This window comes from Anomaloglossus baeobatrachus, chromosome 4 (assembly GCF_048569485.1).
Source record: "Anomaloglossus baeobatrachus isolate aAnoBae1 chromosome 4, aAnoBae1.hap1, whole genome shotgun sequence".
NCBI classification, from domain to species: domain Eukaryota; kingdom Metazoa; phylum Chordata; class Amphibia; order Anura; family Aromobatidae; genus Anomaloglossus; species Anomaloglossus baeobatrachus.
The window spans coordinates 589,337,863-589,358,456 of record NC_134356.1 but is presented as its reverse complement, the minus strand read 5'-3'; the positions used below and the strand labels follow the sequence as shown (position 1 = coordinate 589,358,456).

Genomic DNA, 20,594 nt, shown 5'->3' with positions numbered 1-20,594 from the left:
ATGTGCGCACTAGAGATGTGAAGTTTCTCGAGAAAATCTTCTCGAGAAACTTCTGGGAGTGAAGATTTGCTGAACTCCGGAAAAAATCCGCGGCAAAACCGCATGCGGATTTGCCGCGGAATTGCCGCGATTTTCCCGCGGGTGGTTCCCTGCGGATTTTTGCAGGCTGTACTGCAGAAATCCGCGGGATACCTGCGGATTTAATGGACATGTTCATTTTCTCAAGAAAGTTTCTCGATAAATTTCCGCACCGAAACTTTCTTGAGAAAAATCCGCACAGCTTTTTTTTTTTCTCATAGAATTTCATGGGAAATGTCTGCACAAAGATTGCAGACATTTCTCAAGAAATTTCCGCGGCAAATCCGTGGGTATTTTGCTCTAGTGCGCACATAGCCTTAGATTAGTGGGAATATTCACTGCACTTAGAACATAAGACGGGTCATTCCTGGGTGACGCCACTCCCAATTTAAACTTTTAGGTGCTTTCCAGGTAATGAATGATTTACACAGTAAATCAGGGTGACCGGCCCCCAGATTACATAGCCTCTAACCTGATCAACAGTAAACAGTCCAAATGATGAATAAAAATTTCTTGGCACAAATTTACTGAATTGCTCCATACTGTAATTCGCATGGACGCCTAGTATAATAGATCATGGGACCTAGAATTATCATAATGCATTTAACAAGGGCGGCATGACACGGCATGTTCTTTTTGAAAAGAAAATTCTGGCAATGGTTTTCTGGTTACATAGGATTGGATTAAGGAGCCACTTGATTCACCAATATAAATCAAGCCAGTATACCTTATAATCGATAGGGACCATGTCCTTGATTACCTTTCAGCACAAAGTACAGACCCGATCTCCCGGAATCATCAGAAAAAGATCTCCATATTTAGAGAGAAATCCAAGAGGAAAATGATATTTGAGTTTTAAGCTTTGGAAATATCTGCTCCGAAAAATCATAATCTCAGTACAGCAGGATTAACAGCTACGCTGTGAAATACACGGTTGCCAATTACGAGTGGTGAAAGTGGACCTGCATGGAGTGGCGAAATGACACCAAGGGTTATGTCCCTGGAAAGGCTGGACACTCAACGGGAACAATCGTAGTTTGTCCTTTGGCAGGAGAATCCTGGCCTCAGCTGTGTTAAAGGGCATGTTCAGAATGGTAAGATATTAGGAGAGTGGGAGGGAGAAGTCTTGGGAGTAGTTGACAAAGCCGGAGACTATGGATAAACTTTTGATCAGAATTCTGACCAGGTGTGTGGTGCTCATTCTACTCCGAGTAAGGCTGGAGTCACACTTGCGAGAGACTCACGTGAGTCTCACATCACATCACATCACCTGGCGTGGCCACACACTCTCCTGACAGGAGCGGGTCACTTGCATGTATTTCTTTGCAGCTGAGACGCTCCTGTCCGGAGAGCTGCAGGCCATGTCGGGTGATGTGATGCAAGACTTGCACGAGTCTCTCACAAGTGTGATTCTGGCCTAAAGGCTACTTTACACACTGCGATATCGGTCCCGATATCGCTAGTGTGGGTACCCGCCCCCATCTGTTGCGCGACACGGGCAAATCGCTGCCCGTGCCGCACAACATCGCCCAGAGCCGTCACACATACTTACATGTCCGGCGATGTCGCTGTGACCGGCGAACTGCCTCCTTTCTAAGGGGGTGGTCCGTGCGGCGTCACAGCGACGTCACTGAACCGCCGCCCAATAGAAGCGGAGGGGCGGAGATGAGAGGGACGTAACATACCGCCCACCTCCTTCCCTCTGCATAGCGGCCGGGAGGCAGGTCAGGGGAGCTTCCTCGTTCCTGCGGCGTCACACGCAGCGATGTGTGCGCCGCAGGAACGAGGAACAACATCGTTACTGCTGCAGTAACGATTTTTAAGAATGGACCCCCATTGTCACCGATAAGCGATTTTGCATCGTTGCAAAATCGCTCATCGGTGTCACACGCAATGACATCGCTAATGTCGCAGCGTGTAAAGCCCCCTTTAGGCTACTTCCACACATCAGTTTTTTGGCATCAGGCACAATCCGGCGTGTGCCTGATGCAACGGATCGGCACGGAATATGCAAAAACGGATGCGCCGGATGTTTTTTTTTTTTTTTTGACGGATCCGGTACACCTGATCCGTCAAAAAACGGATGTGGCGCATCAGTTTTGTCCTTTTGCTGGATCAGTTTTTTATTTTTTCTTACAATAAATTGGAGTATGCTCAGTTTAAAAAAACAAAAAACAAAACAAAAACACAGATCCGGCAGCCGCATCCGTTTTTTGCCGCATTACGCCGGATCTGGCGTCCATAGGCTTCCATTGTAAATCACGCCGTATAGCCCCAGATCCAGCGCGATGCGTTTTTTTTTGTCAGAGACAAAAATCATTACAAGAGACGTTCCATCCGGCCGCCGCATTAGCCTATTACGACGGATCCGGCAAAAGCCGGATGCAACGTAAGGCCATCAGGCACAATCCAGCGCTAATACACATCAATGGGGATAAAACGGATCCGGTGCCACATCCGGTTTTTTCCGGACTGTGCCTGATGGAAAAAAAAACTGAGATGTGAAAGTAGCCTAAGGAGAGCGATCACACTTCACCTTTGTGAAGTTCTGTGACTGAACTACAAAAACCTTTGACTAGAAACATATATATTTATAAAGGGACTGGAAATATACAAGGTGTCGATTCGTATTGAATTGACGATGCCCTACAACTTTGTAATTCACCATTTTTCTCTCTCGTTCCGTTTTTGAGATAAAAATGCTAACTCCGTTGTTTTCCACCAGGTGGCGCTATAGGTGGTTTCATTGCGTAGCGCGTGGCTACTTTACTATACCTAGACACCACTTCTATGCCTATAGCTGCCGCCGTTCTCAAGTTAATGGCGGTGGACAGGATATTGCTGGACACACTGTATGTACACATACATATAAACGAGTGACCCCCTCATGAGCCCTTGAAGGAACACAATAGTTTCAATGCTTTTTTTTATTATTATTTTGCAGTAACATGGAAAGGATTTTAGTCTGGTAAGAAAAAAAAAAAAAAGTATTCTGTAATCCGTTTTAACACGTAAAGAAATAGTCCAGATTGAATATAGACTGTAACCCATCTCAGGTCTATTTTTACAAGAGGATCTGCCAATTCAGTTATTTTTACTTCCACCTTATAATATAGTGATAAGAATATTTATACTGCAGAATTGATTATTTCTTGTGAATCATAAGCAGGTACCCTGGCAAGTGTTTAGCAAGTAGTTAGCGAGTACTGTCCACTATTCGCATATTCGTTAAGAGTAGCGGGCACAAGTAGTGAATAGTACGGCTTTCGGGTTACTCGCTATTTACAAGTATTTCCCATTGACTTACATTGCGCCTGCTACTCGTAACGAATATGCGAGTAGAGGACAGTACTCACTAACAGCATAGAGTATGAATAGTGAACTACTCGCTCAACACTAACCCCGGTTATCTAAAAGAAGATTAAAACAAAAACAGACTTTTATACGATAGTAACAGAATATAGCCTTCACTGGTGGATCAATAAGATAAATCTATGTGAAAGAATTTAGGATAAGTGGAGTCAGATCTTAGCAGTAGCTCAGGCTGTGTATGTGCTACTGCTAACGAGAGGCGAGTGATCGCTGGGGATCCACTGCTGTCAGATGGACTGATGAGAACAGTACTTGGCTTTATCAGTTTCATAGACAATCACTGGGGCCAATTAGTCGATTTTTCTACCTGGAGTGTTTACATTGTGCAGTTTCTTATTTAAAGGGAACCTGTCACCATAAGCTACGGCCACCGCCAGTGGGCTCTTATATACAGCATGTTAAAATGCTGTATATAAGAGCCCAGGCCGCTGTGTAGAACATAAAACACTTTATAATACCCACCTACAGGGTGGTGTGGTGCAGACTAGTCGGTTGGGTGTTTCCGTTCTCCGGGACTGGCGCCTCCTCCTTCGGCCATCCTTGTCCTTCTTCTGAAGCCGGCGTGCATGACGCGTCCTACGTCATACACCCTCGCTGGCATGAAGTCCCGCGCAGGCGCACTTTAATCTTCCCCAGTGAGCAGGGCCGATTAAAGTATTTTAGTGTGCCTGGGCAGGACCTGAAAACTGGCCTGTGTGCATGACGTAGGACATGTCCTGGCATCCAGGCTTCAGAAGGAGGACAAAGATGGCCAAAAGAAGAGGCACCGGTCCCAGAGAACAGTGCCACCCATCTGACCAGTTTGCACCACAGCGAACCCCTAAGTGGGTTTTTTTATGTTATATACAGCATTCTAAGAGCTCAGGTCGCTGTGTAGAAGAGCCCACTGGTAGTGAACACAGCTTATAGTCACCAAATCTAGTGACAGGTTCCCTTTAAGTCAGTAGGAAGTGGATGTCTGCAGGTCGTATTTGAATTTAGGCTAAAAAAAAAAAAAAGGGCTCCAAAATCCAAACACATCTGATTGGAGCTCAACAGCTTTAACTTCCGGTGGCAAGAAGAAATCTAAAATGACTACAGCCAGTTTCACATATACAACATTCACAACTGGGGTACAGATCTGGACTAGGCAGCAGCACAGACATAGGAGGCGGCAGAGTTTGGGAAACCTCCAACCAGTGTGGACATCACAGCCTAGAAATGGACGGTAAATGTCAGACATATGACAGTCCTTATATTTACAAACTTAAAACACAAAAAGCTATGTGTACACGTACCGATTATTATAACACATTGAAAATAAGGAAAAACATTGTTCTGTTTTTGTCACAATTTAGAATGGAGATAGCTCCTGGCTGCACAGCATTCTGCCAGCAGCAACGAGACAAGTCGTCCCCGTACTCAGGAGTTTAAGCTCCTAGAAGACGCACTCCCACAGTAAGGTCCAAGAACTCTACATACATGTGTATGGTGGGAATACGCCAACAAGTTCTTCCTCTTGACCATGACTGGCCCACAGAGGGTAGTAACACATACTGTTATGTTTAACAAAAAAAATCTGCTGAAAATAATTTTCAACTCGTAAAAGGCACAATAATTCCAGTAATATGAAAGCAATCTGTCACCCAACTAATAAAATAGAATCATAAATAGTTCTAGTCCACGGAGAATAAGGAAATTACCATTAATGATGCTTATACTAGGTCTCCCAGTCTGTCAGACATTTACCTCAAAGCAGATCAGCCGCTAAACCGCAAAAAAGGAGGAGTAATGGTCTGTTTAGACTATCCGAGTAGTGGCACTTGATGGTCAATCAGCTACAGGTTTACCGAGTGGGGAGGGGTGTCATTAAATAGCCGGTATTTACACCACTTGTCATGGCATGATCTATAAAAGATCAGTGCACAGAGGCTGCATTTTTTTTTTCCTTCACACAAATGCAAATCCTGTTTACACAGGACAATCCGCTGCTTAAGGCTATGTGCACACGCTGCGTTTTTTTGACGCTGCATTTTTGGCCGCTAAAAACGCACCCGCGGCAAAAAACGCATGCGTTTTTACCGCGATTTGGTGCATTTTTGGCTGCGTTTTTGATTTCTGCATTTTTCTGCGTTTTTCCAATGCATTGCATGGGGGGGGAAAAAAAAAGCAGAAAAGCGCAGGAAAGAACTGACGTTAATTTTTTTTTAAGCTCAAAAATGCAGCTTTAAAAAAAAAAAGTTGTGTGCGGACAGCAAAAATGAACATTCATAGACTTTGCTGGGGAAGCAAAGTCATGCAGTTTTGAGGCCAAAAACGCACCCGAAAAACGCGCAAAAACGCCGCGAAAAACGCAGTGTGAGCTTACCCTAAAACTGATCTTTTGTGCAGCCCGAAGGATCATTTCACCTGCTAAACGACAGCCTGTTTACACTCCAAGATTATCATGAAAGGAGCATTCCTAGGAAACAGTCCTGGAACCCTTATCTATCAGTTATCTGTGGAAGAATCCTGACATTGGTTAATTTCTCTGTAACGCCACCATATCAGAACCCATCATATCACACGTGTCTGATCTGCACTGACCATGTACAGAGGAGAAGGAGCGGAGACAGTTGTTAAAAATTGTAGTTTGGAGGGAAAATATTTGTATCAATTTAAATCCCTGTTCTACGCACAGCGGCAGGGGGTGGTCCTAGGGTGACTTACAGACGGCCCTGTTTGCATCTCACACTGGACAGACTGTCAATCAATAATTAGGACCACCCCCTGGACTCCAAGGCAAAGAGCGAGCAGGGAATTAAAATGAATAATGTTCAATTCTACAGATCAGATAGAATATTCTAAGTCAGATTATAGAAGGGATTAACGCAATGGGTTTTCTACAATGGACAGACCGTTTAAAGCAAGGCTAAAAGCTGGTCCCCGCAGCTTGGTTACAGAGGTCTTAGAAGTTTAGCTTGCAGCAACTTTTCCCTGATTACAGCTCCTTCCAGACATGTAGTAGACCACACTCTTGCTTTGATTGAGAAGTTTCTTGTGTGCATATTGTTTAAATATGACAACATACCTTTAATGACACATTTGTAAGATTTACTGACCTATGCTCATGGATACCACCTTTTTGGTATATACAAAGAAGGTTTCTTGCTCTCTTGTAGCAACCATTGAAGAATCTACAGCCCCCATGCACTTGGGAGACCGCGATATCACCCAACTCTCCCATGACATACTACACCATCGCTTGCTCGGCTGAGCACTCCTGTGTTTGCTATGACAGCCACTGCTACATATCTCTTGTGCAGCTAATGTCTGGGAAACAAATGTTCAGAAGGCCAATAATCAGCCATACTGGATCCTTATCTACATCAATCTATCGGGGGTCCCCATACACATTACACTAAATCATCATGTTCTGACACTAGTCTAATGTGTGGGGACCCTAAAGTGACAGTCCTTCCTTTACACTTAAAATGAGGTTAGATGGCAGGGGCAAGTATCTTACCCTTAAAGTACAAAGCAAAATATATTAATCTTTTGTACACGGAATTACGTCTTTTATCCCAAGTCCAACCTTCAAATTGTTTAAAACATTTCAGCAATTCCATAGTTTTAAAAACAAAAAAAAAGTTAAAGCACATCATAAAATAAAAGCAGCACTTGTTATTGCCACTGTTTCTTGGGTTTCCATGTGTGGACCTGGCTTGGTTGCCTCTGGTAAGGGCTATTGCTGTGATGCTGCTGTGAATGATGAGGTGGTGCTGGAAACCTATAACCGGGGCTGTGCTCGCTGTGAGGAAGAACGTCGGGGCTGCAGTCTTGAGGTGTTGCGCCATTCACGGCCTTGAAACCTCCATGGTGAGGGAAGTGTCTCGGTAGATAATGCTGGGGTCTACTAGGACCTCTAATTATGTGCAAGAGAAAAATAAAGACAACAGTGATTAATACCTGATCCACAATGAGCTGCAGGCAATGTGGTTATAAATATAGACAGGTTTTCCCACTTCTGGACGACACGGGGCGCAGCTTAACCCCTTCACGACCTTGGACGGATCTATCAGTCCAGGATCGTGTCCCGTTAAGCCCCGCCCCCTGCCGCAGGCAGGCGGCGTGGATCGGCACACATATCAGCCGTTTTCAACAGCTGACATGTGTGCCTGCTAGCCGCGGGTGGAATCGCTTCCACCCGCGGCCATTAACCCCTTAAATCTTGCTGACAAAGTCTGGCAGCAAGATCTAAATGCGCGCGGCCATGTTTTTTTACTTACCGCCGCCCCCACCGGAAGTCATGTGTGTTATCACGTGACTATCGGTGGTTGCCATCGTAGCACAGGGTCATGTGATGACGCCTGCAGCTACGAAGTTTCACTTTCGTTTTCCCTCGGCCGAGAGCAGAGGGAGAGGGAAAAACAAAGTGACTGAATCTGCTGTTTACAGCTGTATTGCTGTGATCAGCAGATAGATAATAGTGATCGGATTGCTGATCGCTATAGCCCCCTAGGGGGACTAGTAAAATAAAAAAAAAAAAAACAAAACACCTAAAAGTTCAAATCACCCCCCTTCCCCCCCATTGAAAATTAAAGGGTTAAAAAAAAAATAAAATATACACATATTTGGTATCGCCGCGTTCAGAAATGCCCAATCTATCAAAATATAAAATCAATTAATCTGATTGGTAAACTGCGTAGTGGCAAAAAAATTCCAAACGCCAAAAAAGAGAATTTTGTTTACTTACCGTAAATTCTTTTTCTTATAGTTCCGTATTGGGAGACCCAGACATTGGGTGTATAGCGTCTGCCTCCGGAGGACACACAAAGTACTACACTAAAAAGTGTAGCTCCTCCCTCTGAGCCTATACACCCCCTGGAGAACCAGATCTAGCCAGTTTAGTGCAAAAGCTGAAGGAGAATAGCCACCCACAAGTAAAGACAGAGCAAGAACCGGAACAACCGGAGACTCTGTCTACGACAACAGCCGGTGATAACACGCGGAACAAGAAGCTGCCAACAGGGAGGGTGCTGGGTCTCCCAATACGGAACTATAAGAAAAAGAATTTACGGTAAGTAAACAAAATTCTCTTTCTTTATCGTTCCTATGGGAGACCCAGACATTGGGACGTCTCAAAGCAGTCCATGGGTGGGAATAAACAGAAAAACTGAGAAGTAGGCAGAGCCTAACTTCACAAATGGGCGACAGCCGCCTGAAGGATGCGTCTGCCCAAGCTCGCATCTGCCGAAGCATGAGCATGCACTTGGTAGTGCTTTTAAAAGGTATGCAGGCTAGTCCAAGTGGCAGCCTGACAGACTTGCTGAGCCGTAGCCTGATGCCTGAAAGCCCAAGAGGCACCGACAGCTCTGGTCGAGTGTGCCTTGATCCCCGGCGGGAGAGGCACCTGAGAACACTGGTAGGCATCGGAAATGGTCGACCTAATCCAACGAGCTAAGGTCGGCTTAGAAGCAGAGAGGCCCTTACGCCGACCTGTGGTTAGCACAAAAAGAGAGGTGCATCGCCTAAGAGCAGCGGTGCGAGACACACAGATCCGGAGCGCCCGCACCAGATCCAGAGTATGCAACGCTTTTTCAAAGCGATGAACAGGAGCCGGACAAAAGGAAGGCAGGGAAATGTCCTGGTTAAGGTGGAAAGGAGAAACCACCTTAGGGAGAAAGTCCGGAGTCGGACGGAGAACCACCTTGTCTTGATGAAAAACCAAAAAAGGTGACTCCGAAGAGAGCGCAGCCAAATCAGAGACTCTCCTGAGGGAAGTTATGGCCACTAGAAAGACCACTTTCTGTGAAAGACGAAACAAAGAAACCTCCCTAAGAGGCTCAAAGGGGGGTTTCTGCAAGGCAGTGAGGACCAAATTGAGGTCCCAGGGATCCAAGGGCCGCCGGTAAGGCGGAATGATGTGAGACGCGCCCTGCATGAAGGTGCGCCCTTGAGCCAGCCGTGCGATACGCCGCTGGAACAGCACTGACAGAGCCGAGACTTGTCCCTTGAGAGAATTAAGGGACAGTCCTAGCTGCAGACCGGACTGTAGACAGGACAGAAGGGTCGGCAAGGAAAAAGGCCAAAGGAGCATGGCCGGAAGAGCGACACCAGGACAGGAAAATTTTCCAAGTCCTGTGATAGATCTTGGCAGAGGAAGACTTCCGGGCCCGAGTCATAGTGGAGATGACTTCAGGAGGTATACCAGAAGCCGTCAAGATCCAGGACTCAAGAGCCACGCCGTCAATCTGAGAGCCGCAGAATTCTGGCGGAAAAACGGACCTTGTGAGAGAAGGTCTGGACGGTCCGGAAGATGCCAAGGCACCTCTACGGACAGAGGGAGCAGTTCTAGGTACCAAGCTCGCCTGGCCCAGTACGGAGCAATGAGGATGACCCGACGGCCCTCCATTCTGATCTTGCGCAGAACTCTGGGCAAGAGAGCTAGAGCGGGAAACACGTAGGACAGACGAAACTGGGACCAGTCTTGAACCAGAGCGTCCGCTGCAAAGGCCTGAGATCGTGGGACCGAGCCACGTAAACCGAAACCTTGTTGTTGTGACGGGATGCCATTAGGTCCACTTCCGGAGTGCCCCACTTGCGGCAGATTGACTGAAACACTGCCGGATGCAGGGACCACTCGCCACTGTTTGACCGCTGAGGTAATCTGCTTCCCAGTTTTCCACGCCTGGGATGTGGACTGCGGATATGGTGAACTTGGAGTCCTCCGTCCATTGAAGGATGCGTTGAACCTCCAACATTGCCAGGCGGCTGCGTGTCCCGCCTTGGTGATTGATGTAGGCAACCGCTGTCGCGTTGTCTGACTGGACTCGGATGTGCTTGCCCGCCAACAGGTGGTGAAAGGCTAGGAGAGCTAGAAGCACAGCTCTGGTTTCCAGCACATTGATCGAGAGGGCTGACTCGGGCGGAGTCCAAGTGCCCTGCGCTCGGTGGTGGAGACATACCGCTCCCCAGCCGGATAGACTGGCATCCGTGGTGAGGATCACCCAGGACGGGGCCAGGAAGAAGCGCCCCTGAGACAGAGAGAGGGGCCGAAGCCACCACTGAAGAGAGCTCCTGGTCTGTGGCGACAGAGCCACTTAGGCTGGTTTCACACTACGTCTTTTTAACATCCGTTGAAAACGTTATTTTAGCGGAAGTACGGATCCAGTGCAAATGCGTTTTCATTTCAATGCATTTGCAATGGACTCGCGTCCACCTGCGTTCACCTGCGTTTGCGTGCGTTATAGTGCGGATCCGGTGACTTGCAGTTTTTTAACATGTTTCAAAAACGCTACTTGTAGCGTTTTTGAGCTGCGTCAAAATACTGCAAGTCACCGGATCCGCACTATAACGCACGCGAACGCAGGTGAACGCTGGCGTGCTGATAGACAGGATCCTGCTTTTGTACTGAGCATGCCCAGAAAGTACTGAGCATGCCCAGAACCAGTCTCGCGTGATCTGTCTCTCTCTCCTCCTCCCTCCCTCCCTCCCTCACCCTCTCTCTCTCTCTCTCTCTCTGTCTTACCCCCTTCCTCCCTCCCTCCCTCCCCCCCACCTGAGAGCTGCGGACACTCGTAACCAAGGTAAATATCGCGTAACCACTTCTCTTAGTTACCCGATGTTTACGTTGGTTACGCGTGCAGGCAGCCCTGCTCCTAGCAGCTGCAGACACTCGTAACCAAGATAAATATCGGGTATCCAAGGCCGATGTTTACCTTGGTTACCAGCGTCTGCAGCTGTCAGATGCCGGCTCCCAGTCTAGCTCCCCTCACTCCCGATCACATGACTCCAATGCCCGCCCCTAAACATCCAGTGCAGGATCCTGCAAAATAACATATGCGTTTGCATACGTTATTTGCTGTAAAAGCAGGATCCGTACTTCCGCTAAAAAAACGTTTTCAACGGATGTTAAAAAGACGTAGTGTGAAACCAGCCTAACCTGTGCAAGGAGGAAGTCCGCTTGTCCCAACAGCGGAGAATGTCCAGCTGCAGAGGACGCAGATGGAACTGGGCAAAGGGAACAGCCTCCATTGACGCCACCATCTGACCCAGCACCTGCATTAGGTGCCTGATGGAATGACGGCGGGGCCTCAGCAGAGAGCGCACCGCCAGTTGGAGGGACTGCTGTTTGACTAAGGGCAACTTCACAAGTGCCGACAGAGTCTCGAACTGCATCCCTAGGTACGTGAGACACTGAGTCGGAGTCAGAGTGGATTTGGGAAGTTTGACAATCCACCCGAATTGGGCTAGAGTGGCAAGAGTGAGCGAGACACTCCGCTGACAGTCTGCGCTGGATGAAGCCTTGACTAGAAGGTCGTCCAGGTAAGGAATCACTGCCAACCCCTGTAGGTGCAGAACCGCAACCACTGCTGCCATGACCTTGGTGAATACTCGAGGGGCCGTGGCTAACCCGAAGGGGAGAGCCACGAATTGGAAATGTTCCTCTCCAATTGCAAAACGTAGCCAACGCTGGTGTGAAACTGCAATTGGCACATGCAGATAGGCATCTCTGATGTCGATGGATGCCAGGAAATCCCCTTGGGTCATTGATGCAATGACTGATCGCAGAGACTCCATGCGAAAATGCCGCACCTGAATATGCTTGTTGAGAAGCTTGAGATCCAGGATGGGCCGGAAGGAACCGTCCTTTTTGGGGACTAGGAAGAGATTTGAGTAGAAACCTCTGAACCGTTCCCGGGTGGGAACCGGTACAATTACTCCGTTGGCCTGCAAGGATGCCACGGCCTGAGAGAAGGCGGCGGCCTTGGAGCAGGGGGGAGTTGACAGAAAAAATCTGTTTGGCGGGCTGGAAGAGAATTCTATCCTGTAGCCGTGGGAGATGATATCCCGCACCCACTGATTGGAGACGTGTTGAAACCACACGTCGCCAAAGTGGGAGAGCCTGCCACCGACTAAGGACGTTGCTGGCGCGGACAGATAGTCAAGAGGAGGCTGCCTTAGTGGCAGCAGCTCCTGAGGTCTTCTGTGGACGCGCCTTTGGGCGCCAGTTGGATTTCGGGTCCTTGGCTGAGTTAGTGGACGAGGCCGAGGGCTTAGAGGACGACCAGTTGGAGGAACGAAAGGAACGAAACCTCGACTGGTTCCTACCCTGGACAGGTTTCCTGGTTTTGGTTTGTGGCATGGAAGTACTCTTCCCGCCAGTATCCAGTTCACCGAATAGCCTGGACCCAGCAAAAGGGAGCCCAGCAAGGTACTTCTTTGAAGAAGCATCTGCCTTCCACTCTCGAAGCCACAAGATCCTGCGGATAGCGAGGGAATTAGCCGAAGCCACCGCAGTGCGGTGAGAAGCCTCCAGCATGGCAGACATGGCATAGGATGAAAACGCTGAAGCTTGGGAAGTTAAGGCAACCATTTCGGGCATAGATTCCCTGGTGAGGGAATGCATCTCCTCTAGAGAAGCAGAGATGGCTTTGAGAGCCCACACTGCTTCAAAAGATGGGGAGAACGAGGCCCCTGCCGCCTCATATACAGATTTGGCCAGAAGGTCAACCTGGCGGTCAGTGGAATCCTTAAGAGAGGTGCCATCAGCCACTGATACAACGGTCCGGGCTGAGAGTCTAGACACCGGGGGGTCTACCTTGGGTGAATGAGCCCACTCCTTGACCACCTCAGGTGGAAAGGGAAAACGGTCATCAGAACCACGCTTTGGGAAGCGTTTGTCAGGACAGGCCCTAGGCTTGGTCACAGTGGCCTGAAAACTGGAGTGGTTAAAGAACACACTCCTTGTCCTCTTAGGCAAGGTAAACTGGTGCTTTTCTGCCAGAGAGGGTTGCTCCTCTGATACTGGCGGATTGAGGTCCAGTACAGAATTAATGGACGCAATCAAATCACTAACATCTGAGTCACTTTCGGACAGATCAATGGGGCACATGGAGGTAGCCTCCGAGCCCCCAGTAAAGGCATCCTCCTCGTCCGGCGAGTCAGCTTCTGAAACAGAGCCGCGGGACGAGGAAGGAGAGGGAGCCCTGCGTCTCCTTTTAGGAGGACGGGGTCTAGGACCAGATGATGAATCCTCTGTGAGCTCCGCTGAGAGAGCCCTAGCAGCAGAGGCACCCTGTGAAGGGGGCTGATGCATGTTCAGCAAAGTCCGGGACAGCTGTCCCATGGAGTCGGCAAAAGACTGGGAGATTGACCTAGAGAAGGATTCTACCCAAGCCGGGGGTTCAGCCACAGGAGCCGGAGCAGCCTGAGTTACCCCTGGGGGTGCGATTCCAGGCAGAGGCATTGCCAGGTTAGAGCAGGCATCACAATGTGGATATGTGCTTGGTTCAGGCAGCACGAGCTTACATGCAGTGCATACTGAATATAGCTTTGGAGCCTTGCTCCTCGTGTGAGACATGCTGCTGAAGTGGGGGCTCTGCCAGAGTGACCCCCAGAGAGTATATACAGAGGCCCACAACCAGAGGTTGTGGCTTACCAGACCGCTGGAGCGGTGTTGTGTGCCCTCCAGATCCCGAAGCCCGGACCCCCAAGCACCTCAGCAGGGATGCTGCAGCCAGTGCTGATTGCAGAGAAAACGTTGATAAAATGGCGCCGGAGCGAGGAGAGGGGGCGGGGCCAACCCTGAGAGTGGGATCTGGAGGGCCAAAGAGACTTACAGGGGAGGAGACATGTACTCAGTGAGGAGTGTCTCTCCCCTGTGCAGAACGGCCGCTGGGCGGAGCCACACTGTCCCTCTGCATGAATGACATGTGAGGGCAGTGAAACCGAAAGTAGGCCTCCGGCGAAGCCGGGGCCTAAATTTGAGCGGTGCGGCCGGCACGCAGGCACCCTCGGCGCGGTTCTCAGGCGACAGCCAGAGAACCGGCCGGAAATGTCAGAAAACTCACTCAGCACACTCTCCCCACATAATAAAGTACAGGGACCCCCAGAATATAAACGTCTCAGGTACTTAGCTTGCTGAGACGCAGGGCCATGTCCCTGGGGATGAGTGCTCCGTCCAGCAGGATCCTGAAGGGCTGCGGATGGAGACCGGTCTCCTGCAAAGCATGGAGAACCGTGCTGGCTCCCACTTCAAGCCAGAGCCCGAGGGATGGTGAAGGAGCGCGGCATGTAAGGCTCCAGCCTTGGAATCAACCTTAACAGCACCGCCGACACAGTGGGGTGAGAAGGGACATGCCGGGGGGTCCAGACTTGGACCCGCTTTTCTTCAAACTCTTTCCAAAAATGAAAAATCAGATGAGAATGCATGTGTGGATGTATGCCTCCTGAACACAAAGCAATGAACTGGCTAGATCTGGTTCTCCAGGGGGTGTATAGGCTCAGAGGGAGGAGCTACACTTTTTAGTGTAGTACTTTGTGTGTCCTCCGGAGGCAGAAGCTATACACCCAATGTCAATGTCTGGGTCTCCCATAGGAACGATAAAGAAATTACGTTTTTTGGTCGCCACAAGTTTTACGCAAAATGCAATAACAGGCGATCAAAACGTAGCATCTGCGCAAAAATGGTACCATTATAAACGTCAGCTCGAGATGCAAAAAATAAGCCATCACTGAGCCATAGATCCCAAAAAATAAGAACGCTACGCGTTTCGGAAAATGGCGCAAAACGTGCGCCACTTTTATTGGACAAACTTGTGAATTTTTTTTAACCCCTTAGATACATGTAAACCTATACATGTTTGGTGTCTACAAACTCGCACCGACCTGAGGCATCACATAGATACATCAGTTTTATCATATAGTGAACACTGTGAATAAAACATCCCAAAAACTATTGTGCGATCACACTTTTTTTGCAGTTTTTCCACACTTGGAATTTTTTTTGCTGTTTTCCAGTACAATATATGGTAAAACCTATGGTTTCATTTAAAAGTACAACTCGTCCCGCAAAAAACAAGCCCTCATATGGCAAGATTGACGGAATAATAAAAAAAGTTACGGCTCTCGGAAGAAAAGGAGCAAAAAAAACAAAAACGCAAAAACGGAAAGTGCCCGGGGGCTGAAGGGGTTAAAAAAATAAAAAAATAATAAAGTAATAGTTTCCGCACTGGTGCTCTGCCTCTGATCTGGGTAATGTGCCCACTGGTGGTCACATGATATAAACAATGACAATGCTGGTCAGGGTGGCAAGTATTTTGTTATTTAATACCGTACAGTTATAGCACATGCTAGCTCCCTGACCTTGATGTGGGCTCAGCCATCATCTGCCTTTATTCACCAAGAGTGGAGCTGAGCGCTGCACGTAGCTCCTAACGGCTGCTATCAATCTGTGCCTGCGGCACTCACACATCCTGGAAATGCACAGTCTTAACAGCTCATTGGGGCGCACACGACAGCTAGGGGGCCTGCTTAATACGCCCGTGCATGTCATTACGAAACCCCGTGGCTGGCATTCATGTGACACAGTGGCTTATTATGCGAGTCTCTGCAATTGGCAGGCGGTCCTTTACATGATGCCCTCCTTTGGTCTGATGAGGGCTAGCACCGAAACGTTCATCAGGGGTCCGGTGCCATTCCAGCAGGAAGACCACCATATGGGTAATTTTTTTTGTTACATGAGATTTACATTTATCTCCCTACAGGAGGGTCGGGTCCTATTGGCATCGCTGCTCTCAGTCCAGCTCCTCCTCTCTTCCTTCCTTCGCCATCCTCCTTTCCTGCTCTGTGTGGATGATGTGTCCTGCGCACATGCACTTTGCTCTGCCCTCAGCAGTGCAGATCAAAGTAATATAATGCACAAGGAAAAGTCAAACGCCACCCGCACATGAGCACTACAATACTTTGATCTGCCTTCAGTAGGGCAGAGGGAAGTCCACAATGAAGGATACTATGTATGGCATAGGACGCATCATCCATATGGAGCATGGAAGGAGGACAGCGATGGAAGGAAGAGGAGGCGCCGGACTGAGAGCAGTGACGCCCATCAGACCCGAACATCCCGCAGGGGAGTAAATAAAAGATTTTTTTTTTACATTATACAAATTGGCCTGAGCTCTTATATACAGTATTCTAGAAGGCTGTATATAAAGGATTCACTGGTGGTGGCCAGTTTATTGGGGAAAAACTTGGTGACAGGTTCCCTTTAAAAGAAGCATTATTTTTCCATTCTTGAATAGAGCGACAAGTTGCACGCTGAACCGCAACTCCACTCATTGTCTGTGACGGACTGAGAAAGAAGAATGCAACAGTTTCATTACCGGTAATGGTGAGGTGGGTGATCTTCCATTTGCAAACTGTGTCTGGGTCGTGGAAACCCAGGAGAAGGTGTCCTGGGATCATGACTGCAACAGAACAACATAGGAACAGACTTAGCTTGTTATAGCAGATCTTGGGTGCACAATAAATTCTGCAGAAAGGGTTAAAAGGGAAGGGTCATGCCAGCACAGATGGATGCTGAAAGAAGGCGTAATGGAGTGTGCAAAATTACCTGAACAAGTAAAAGGGCACACTGACCGATCCTATTAAATACTGTATAACCTATACTAACACGGTCAGAATACAGGCAATATACAGTTAAGTAAAAATCCCAGAATTATTACTTACAGCTATTGTTGGACAAAGACATGGGAAAGACCAAAAAGCACATACACCTCAGGAAGGTCAAGAACTCATGGGGTGACCACCCAGATCAGGAAGGTGCAGACCGCATGGGGTGACCACCCAAGTCAGTAAGGTCAAGAATGCATGGGGTGACCATTCGCATTTAATGTGGAAAGGCAATAGCTAAGCAGAAGTTGTGTTCTCGGTGAAACACTCACCTAGGATGTCTCACACTGTAGTGTGGAAATCCACGTTGAGGACCCATCATTTGTAGTGGTGCATGATGCAATGGTGGATGTGCATACCGCGACCCAGGAACCATCGGACCCCATCTTAAAGCTTCATGAGTGTGGCTAAACAAGAATGGAAAAATCCTTTAGTAGATCCAAGTCCGCATAAGAAGAAGGGAATTTTGTTTACTTACCGTAAATTCCTTTTCTTCTAGCTCCTATTGGGAGACCCAGACAATTGGGGTGTATAGCTTCTGCCTCCGGAGGCCACACAAAGTATTACACTTAAAAGTGTAAACCCCTCCCCTCTGCCTATACACCCCCCCGTGCATCACGGGCTCCTCAGTTTTGGTGCAAAAGCAGGAAGGAGGAAACTTATAAATTGGTCTAAGGTAAATTCAATCCGAAGGATGTTCGGAGAACTGAAAACCATGAACCAAGAACAATTCAACATGAACAACATGTGTACACAAAAGAACAACAGCCCGAAGGGAACATGGGCGGGTGCTGGGTCTCCCAATAGGAGCTAGAAGAAGAGGAATTTACGGTAAGTAAACAAAATTCCCTTCTTCTTTGTCGCTCCATTGGGAGACCCAGACAATTGGGACGTCCAAAAGCAGTCCCTGGGTGGGTAAAAGAATACCTCGGTAAAAGAGCCGTAAAACGGCCCCTTCCTACAGGTGGGCAACCGCCGCCTGAAGGACTCGCCTACCTAGGCTGGCATCTGCCGAAGCGTAGGTATGCACCTGATAGTGTTTCGTGAAAGTGTGCAGACTCGACCAGGTAGCCGCCTGACACACCTGCTGAGCCGTAGCCTGGTGCCGCAATGCCCAGGACGCACCCACGGCTCTGGTAGAATGGGCTTTCAGCCCTGAAGGAACCGGAAGCCCAGAAGAACGGTAGGCTTCAAGAATTGGTTCCTTGATCCACCGAGCCAAGGTTGACTTGGAAGCCTGCGACCCTTTACGCTGGCCAGCGACAAGGACAAAGAGCGCATCCGAGCGGCGCAGGGGCGCCGTACGAGAAATGTAGAGTCTGAGTGCTCTCACAAGATCTAACAAGTGCAAATCCTTTTCACATTGGTGAACTGGATGAGGGCAAAAGGAAGGTAAGGAGATATCCTGATTGAGATGAAAAGGGGATACCACCTTAGGGAGAAATTCCGGAAACGGACGCAGAACCACCTTGTCCTGGTGAAACACCAGGAAGGGGGCTTTGCATGACAGTGCAGCTAGCTCAGACACTCTGCGAAGTGATGTGACTGCCACTAGGAAGACCACCTTCTGCGAAAGGCGTGAAAGAGAAATATCCCTCATTGGCTCGAAAGGTGGTTTCTGAAGAGCCGTTAGCACCCTGTTCAGATCCCAGGGTTCTAGCGGACGCTTGTAAGGAGGGACTATGTGGCAAACCCCCTGCAGGAACGTGCGTACCTGTGGAAGCCTGGCTAGACGCTTTTGAAAAAACACAGAGCGCCGAGACTTGTCCCTTAAGAGAGCCGAGAGACAAACCCTTTTCCATTCCGGATTGAAGGAAGGACAGAAAAGTGGGCAAGGCAAATGGCCAGGGAGTAAAACCCTGATCAGAGCACCAGGATAAGAAGATCCTCCACGTCCTGTGGTAGATCTTGGCGGACGTTGGTTTCCTGGCCTGTCTCATAGTGGCAATGACCTCTTGAGATAACCCTGAAGACGCTAGGATCCAGGACTCAATGGCCACACAGTCAGGTTGAGGGCCGCAGAATTCAGATGGAAAAATGGCCCTTGAGACAGCAAGTCTGGTCGGTCTGGTAGTGCCCACGATTGGCCCACCGTGAGATGCCACAGATCCGGGTACCACGACCTCCTCGGCCAGTCTGGGGCGACGAGGATGGCGCGGCGGCAGTCGGACCTGATCTTGCGTAACACTCTGGGCAGCAGTGCCAGAGGAGGAAATACATAAGGCAGTCGAAACTGCGACCAATCCTGAACTAATGCGTCTGCCGCCAGAGCTCTGTGATCTTGAGACCGTGCCATGAATGCCGGTACCTTGTTGTTGTGCCGGGACGCCATTAGGTCGACGTCCGGCTTCCCCCAGCGGCAACAGATCTCTTGAAACACGTCCGGGTGAAGAGACCATTCCCCTGCGTCCATGCCCTGGCGACTGAGAAAGTCTGCTTCCCAGTTTTCTACGCCCGGGATGTGAACTGCGGAGATGGTGGAGGCTGTGGCTTCCACCCACAGCAGAATCCGCCGAACTTCCTGGAAGGCTTGCCGACTGCGTGTGCCGCCTTGGTGGTTGATGTATGCCACCGCCGTGGCGTTGTCCGACTGAATTCGGATCTGCCTGCCTTCCAGCCACGGCTGGAACGCCTTTAGGGCTAGATACACTGCCTTTATCTCCAGAACATTGATCTGAAGGGAGGACTCTGGCTGAGTCCACGTACCCTGAGCCCTGTGGTGGAGGAAGACCGCTCCCCACCCTGACAGACTCGCGTCCGTCGTGACCACCGCCCAGGATGGGGGCAGGAAGGATTTCCCCTTCGACAACGAAGTGGGAAGAAGCCACCACTGAAGGGAGGCCTTGGCTGCCCGAGAAAGGGAGACGTTCCTGTCGAGGGACGTCGACTTCCTGTCCCATTTGCGGAGAATGTCCCATTGAAGTGGACGCAGATGAAACTGCGCAAATGGAACTGCCTCCATTGCTGCCACCATCTTCCCTAGGAAGTGCATGAGGCGCCTCAAGGGGTGCGACTGGGCTCGAAGGAGAGATTGCACCCCTGTCTGTAGTGAACGCTGTTTGTCCAGCGGAAGCTTCACTATCGCTGAGAGAGTATGAAACTCCATGCCGAGATATGTCAGCGATTGGGTCGGTGTCAATTTTGACTTTGGGAAATTGATGATCCACCCGAATCTCTGGAGAGTCTCCAGAGCAATGTTCAGGCTGTGTTGGCATGCCACCCGAGAGGGGGCCTTGACAAGAAGATCGTCTAAGTAAGGGATCACCGAGTGTCCCTGAGAGTGTAGGACTGCTACCACTGTTGCCATGACCTTGGTGAAGACCCGTGGGGCTGTCGCCAGGCCGAAAGGCAGTGCCACGAACTGAAGGTGTTCGTCCCCGATGGCGAAACGCAGGAAGCGCTGATGCTCTGGTGCAATCGGCACGTGGAGATAAGCATCCCTGATGTCGATTGATGCTAGGAAGTCTCCTTGGGACATTGAGGCGATGACGGAGCGGAGAGATTCCATCCGGAACCGCCTGGTTTTCACGTGTCTGTTGAGCAGTTTGAGGTCCAGAACGGGACGGAAAGATCCGTCCTTTTTTGGCACCACAAACAAGTTGGAGTAAAAACCGTGACCCCATTGCTGAAGGGGAACAGGGATCATCACTCCTTCTGCCTTCAGAGTGCTCACCGCCTGAAGAAGAGCATCGGCTCGCTCGGGGGGGCGGAGATGTTCTGAAAAAACGAGT

At 49.3% G+C, this 20,594-nt stretch overlaps 1 protein-coding gene across 1 annotated transcript in view; it reads right to left on the bottom strand.

The window, feature by feature from the left end:
• Window positions 1-3,004: 3,004 nt before the first annotated feature.
• LOC142304095 (uncharacterized) overlaps window positions 3,005-20,594 on the bottom strand; it is a 58,658-nt gene continuing 41,068 nt past the window's right edge. The window contains exons 10-12 of the mRNA XM_075346127.1: window positions 17,136-17,270; window positions 16,575-16,658; window positions 3,005-7,333 (exon numbers count right to left, since the gene is read on the bottom strand). Of these exons, the coding sequence (XP_075202242.1) occupies window positions 7,093-7,333; window positions 16,575-16,658; window positions 17,136-17,270 (460 nt within the window). The 3' untranslated portion in view covers window positions 3,005-7,092. The remainder of the gene's footprint in view (window positions 7,334-16,574; window positions 16,659-17,135; window positions 17,271-20,594) is intronic.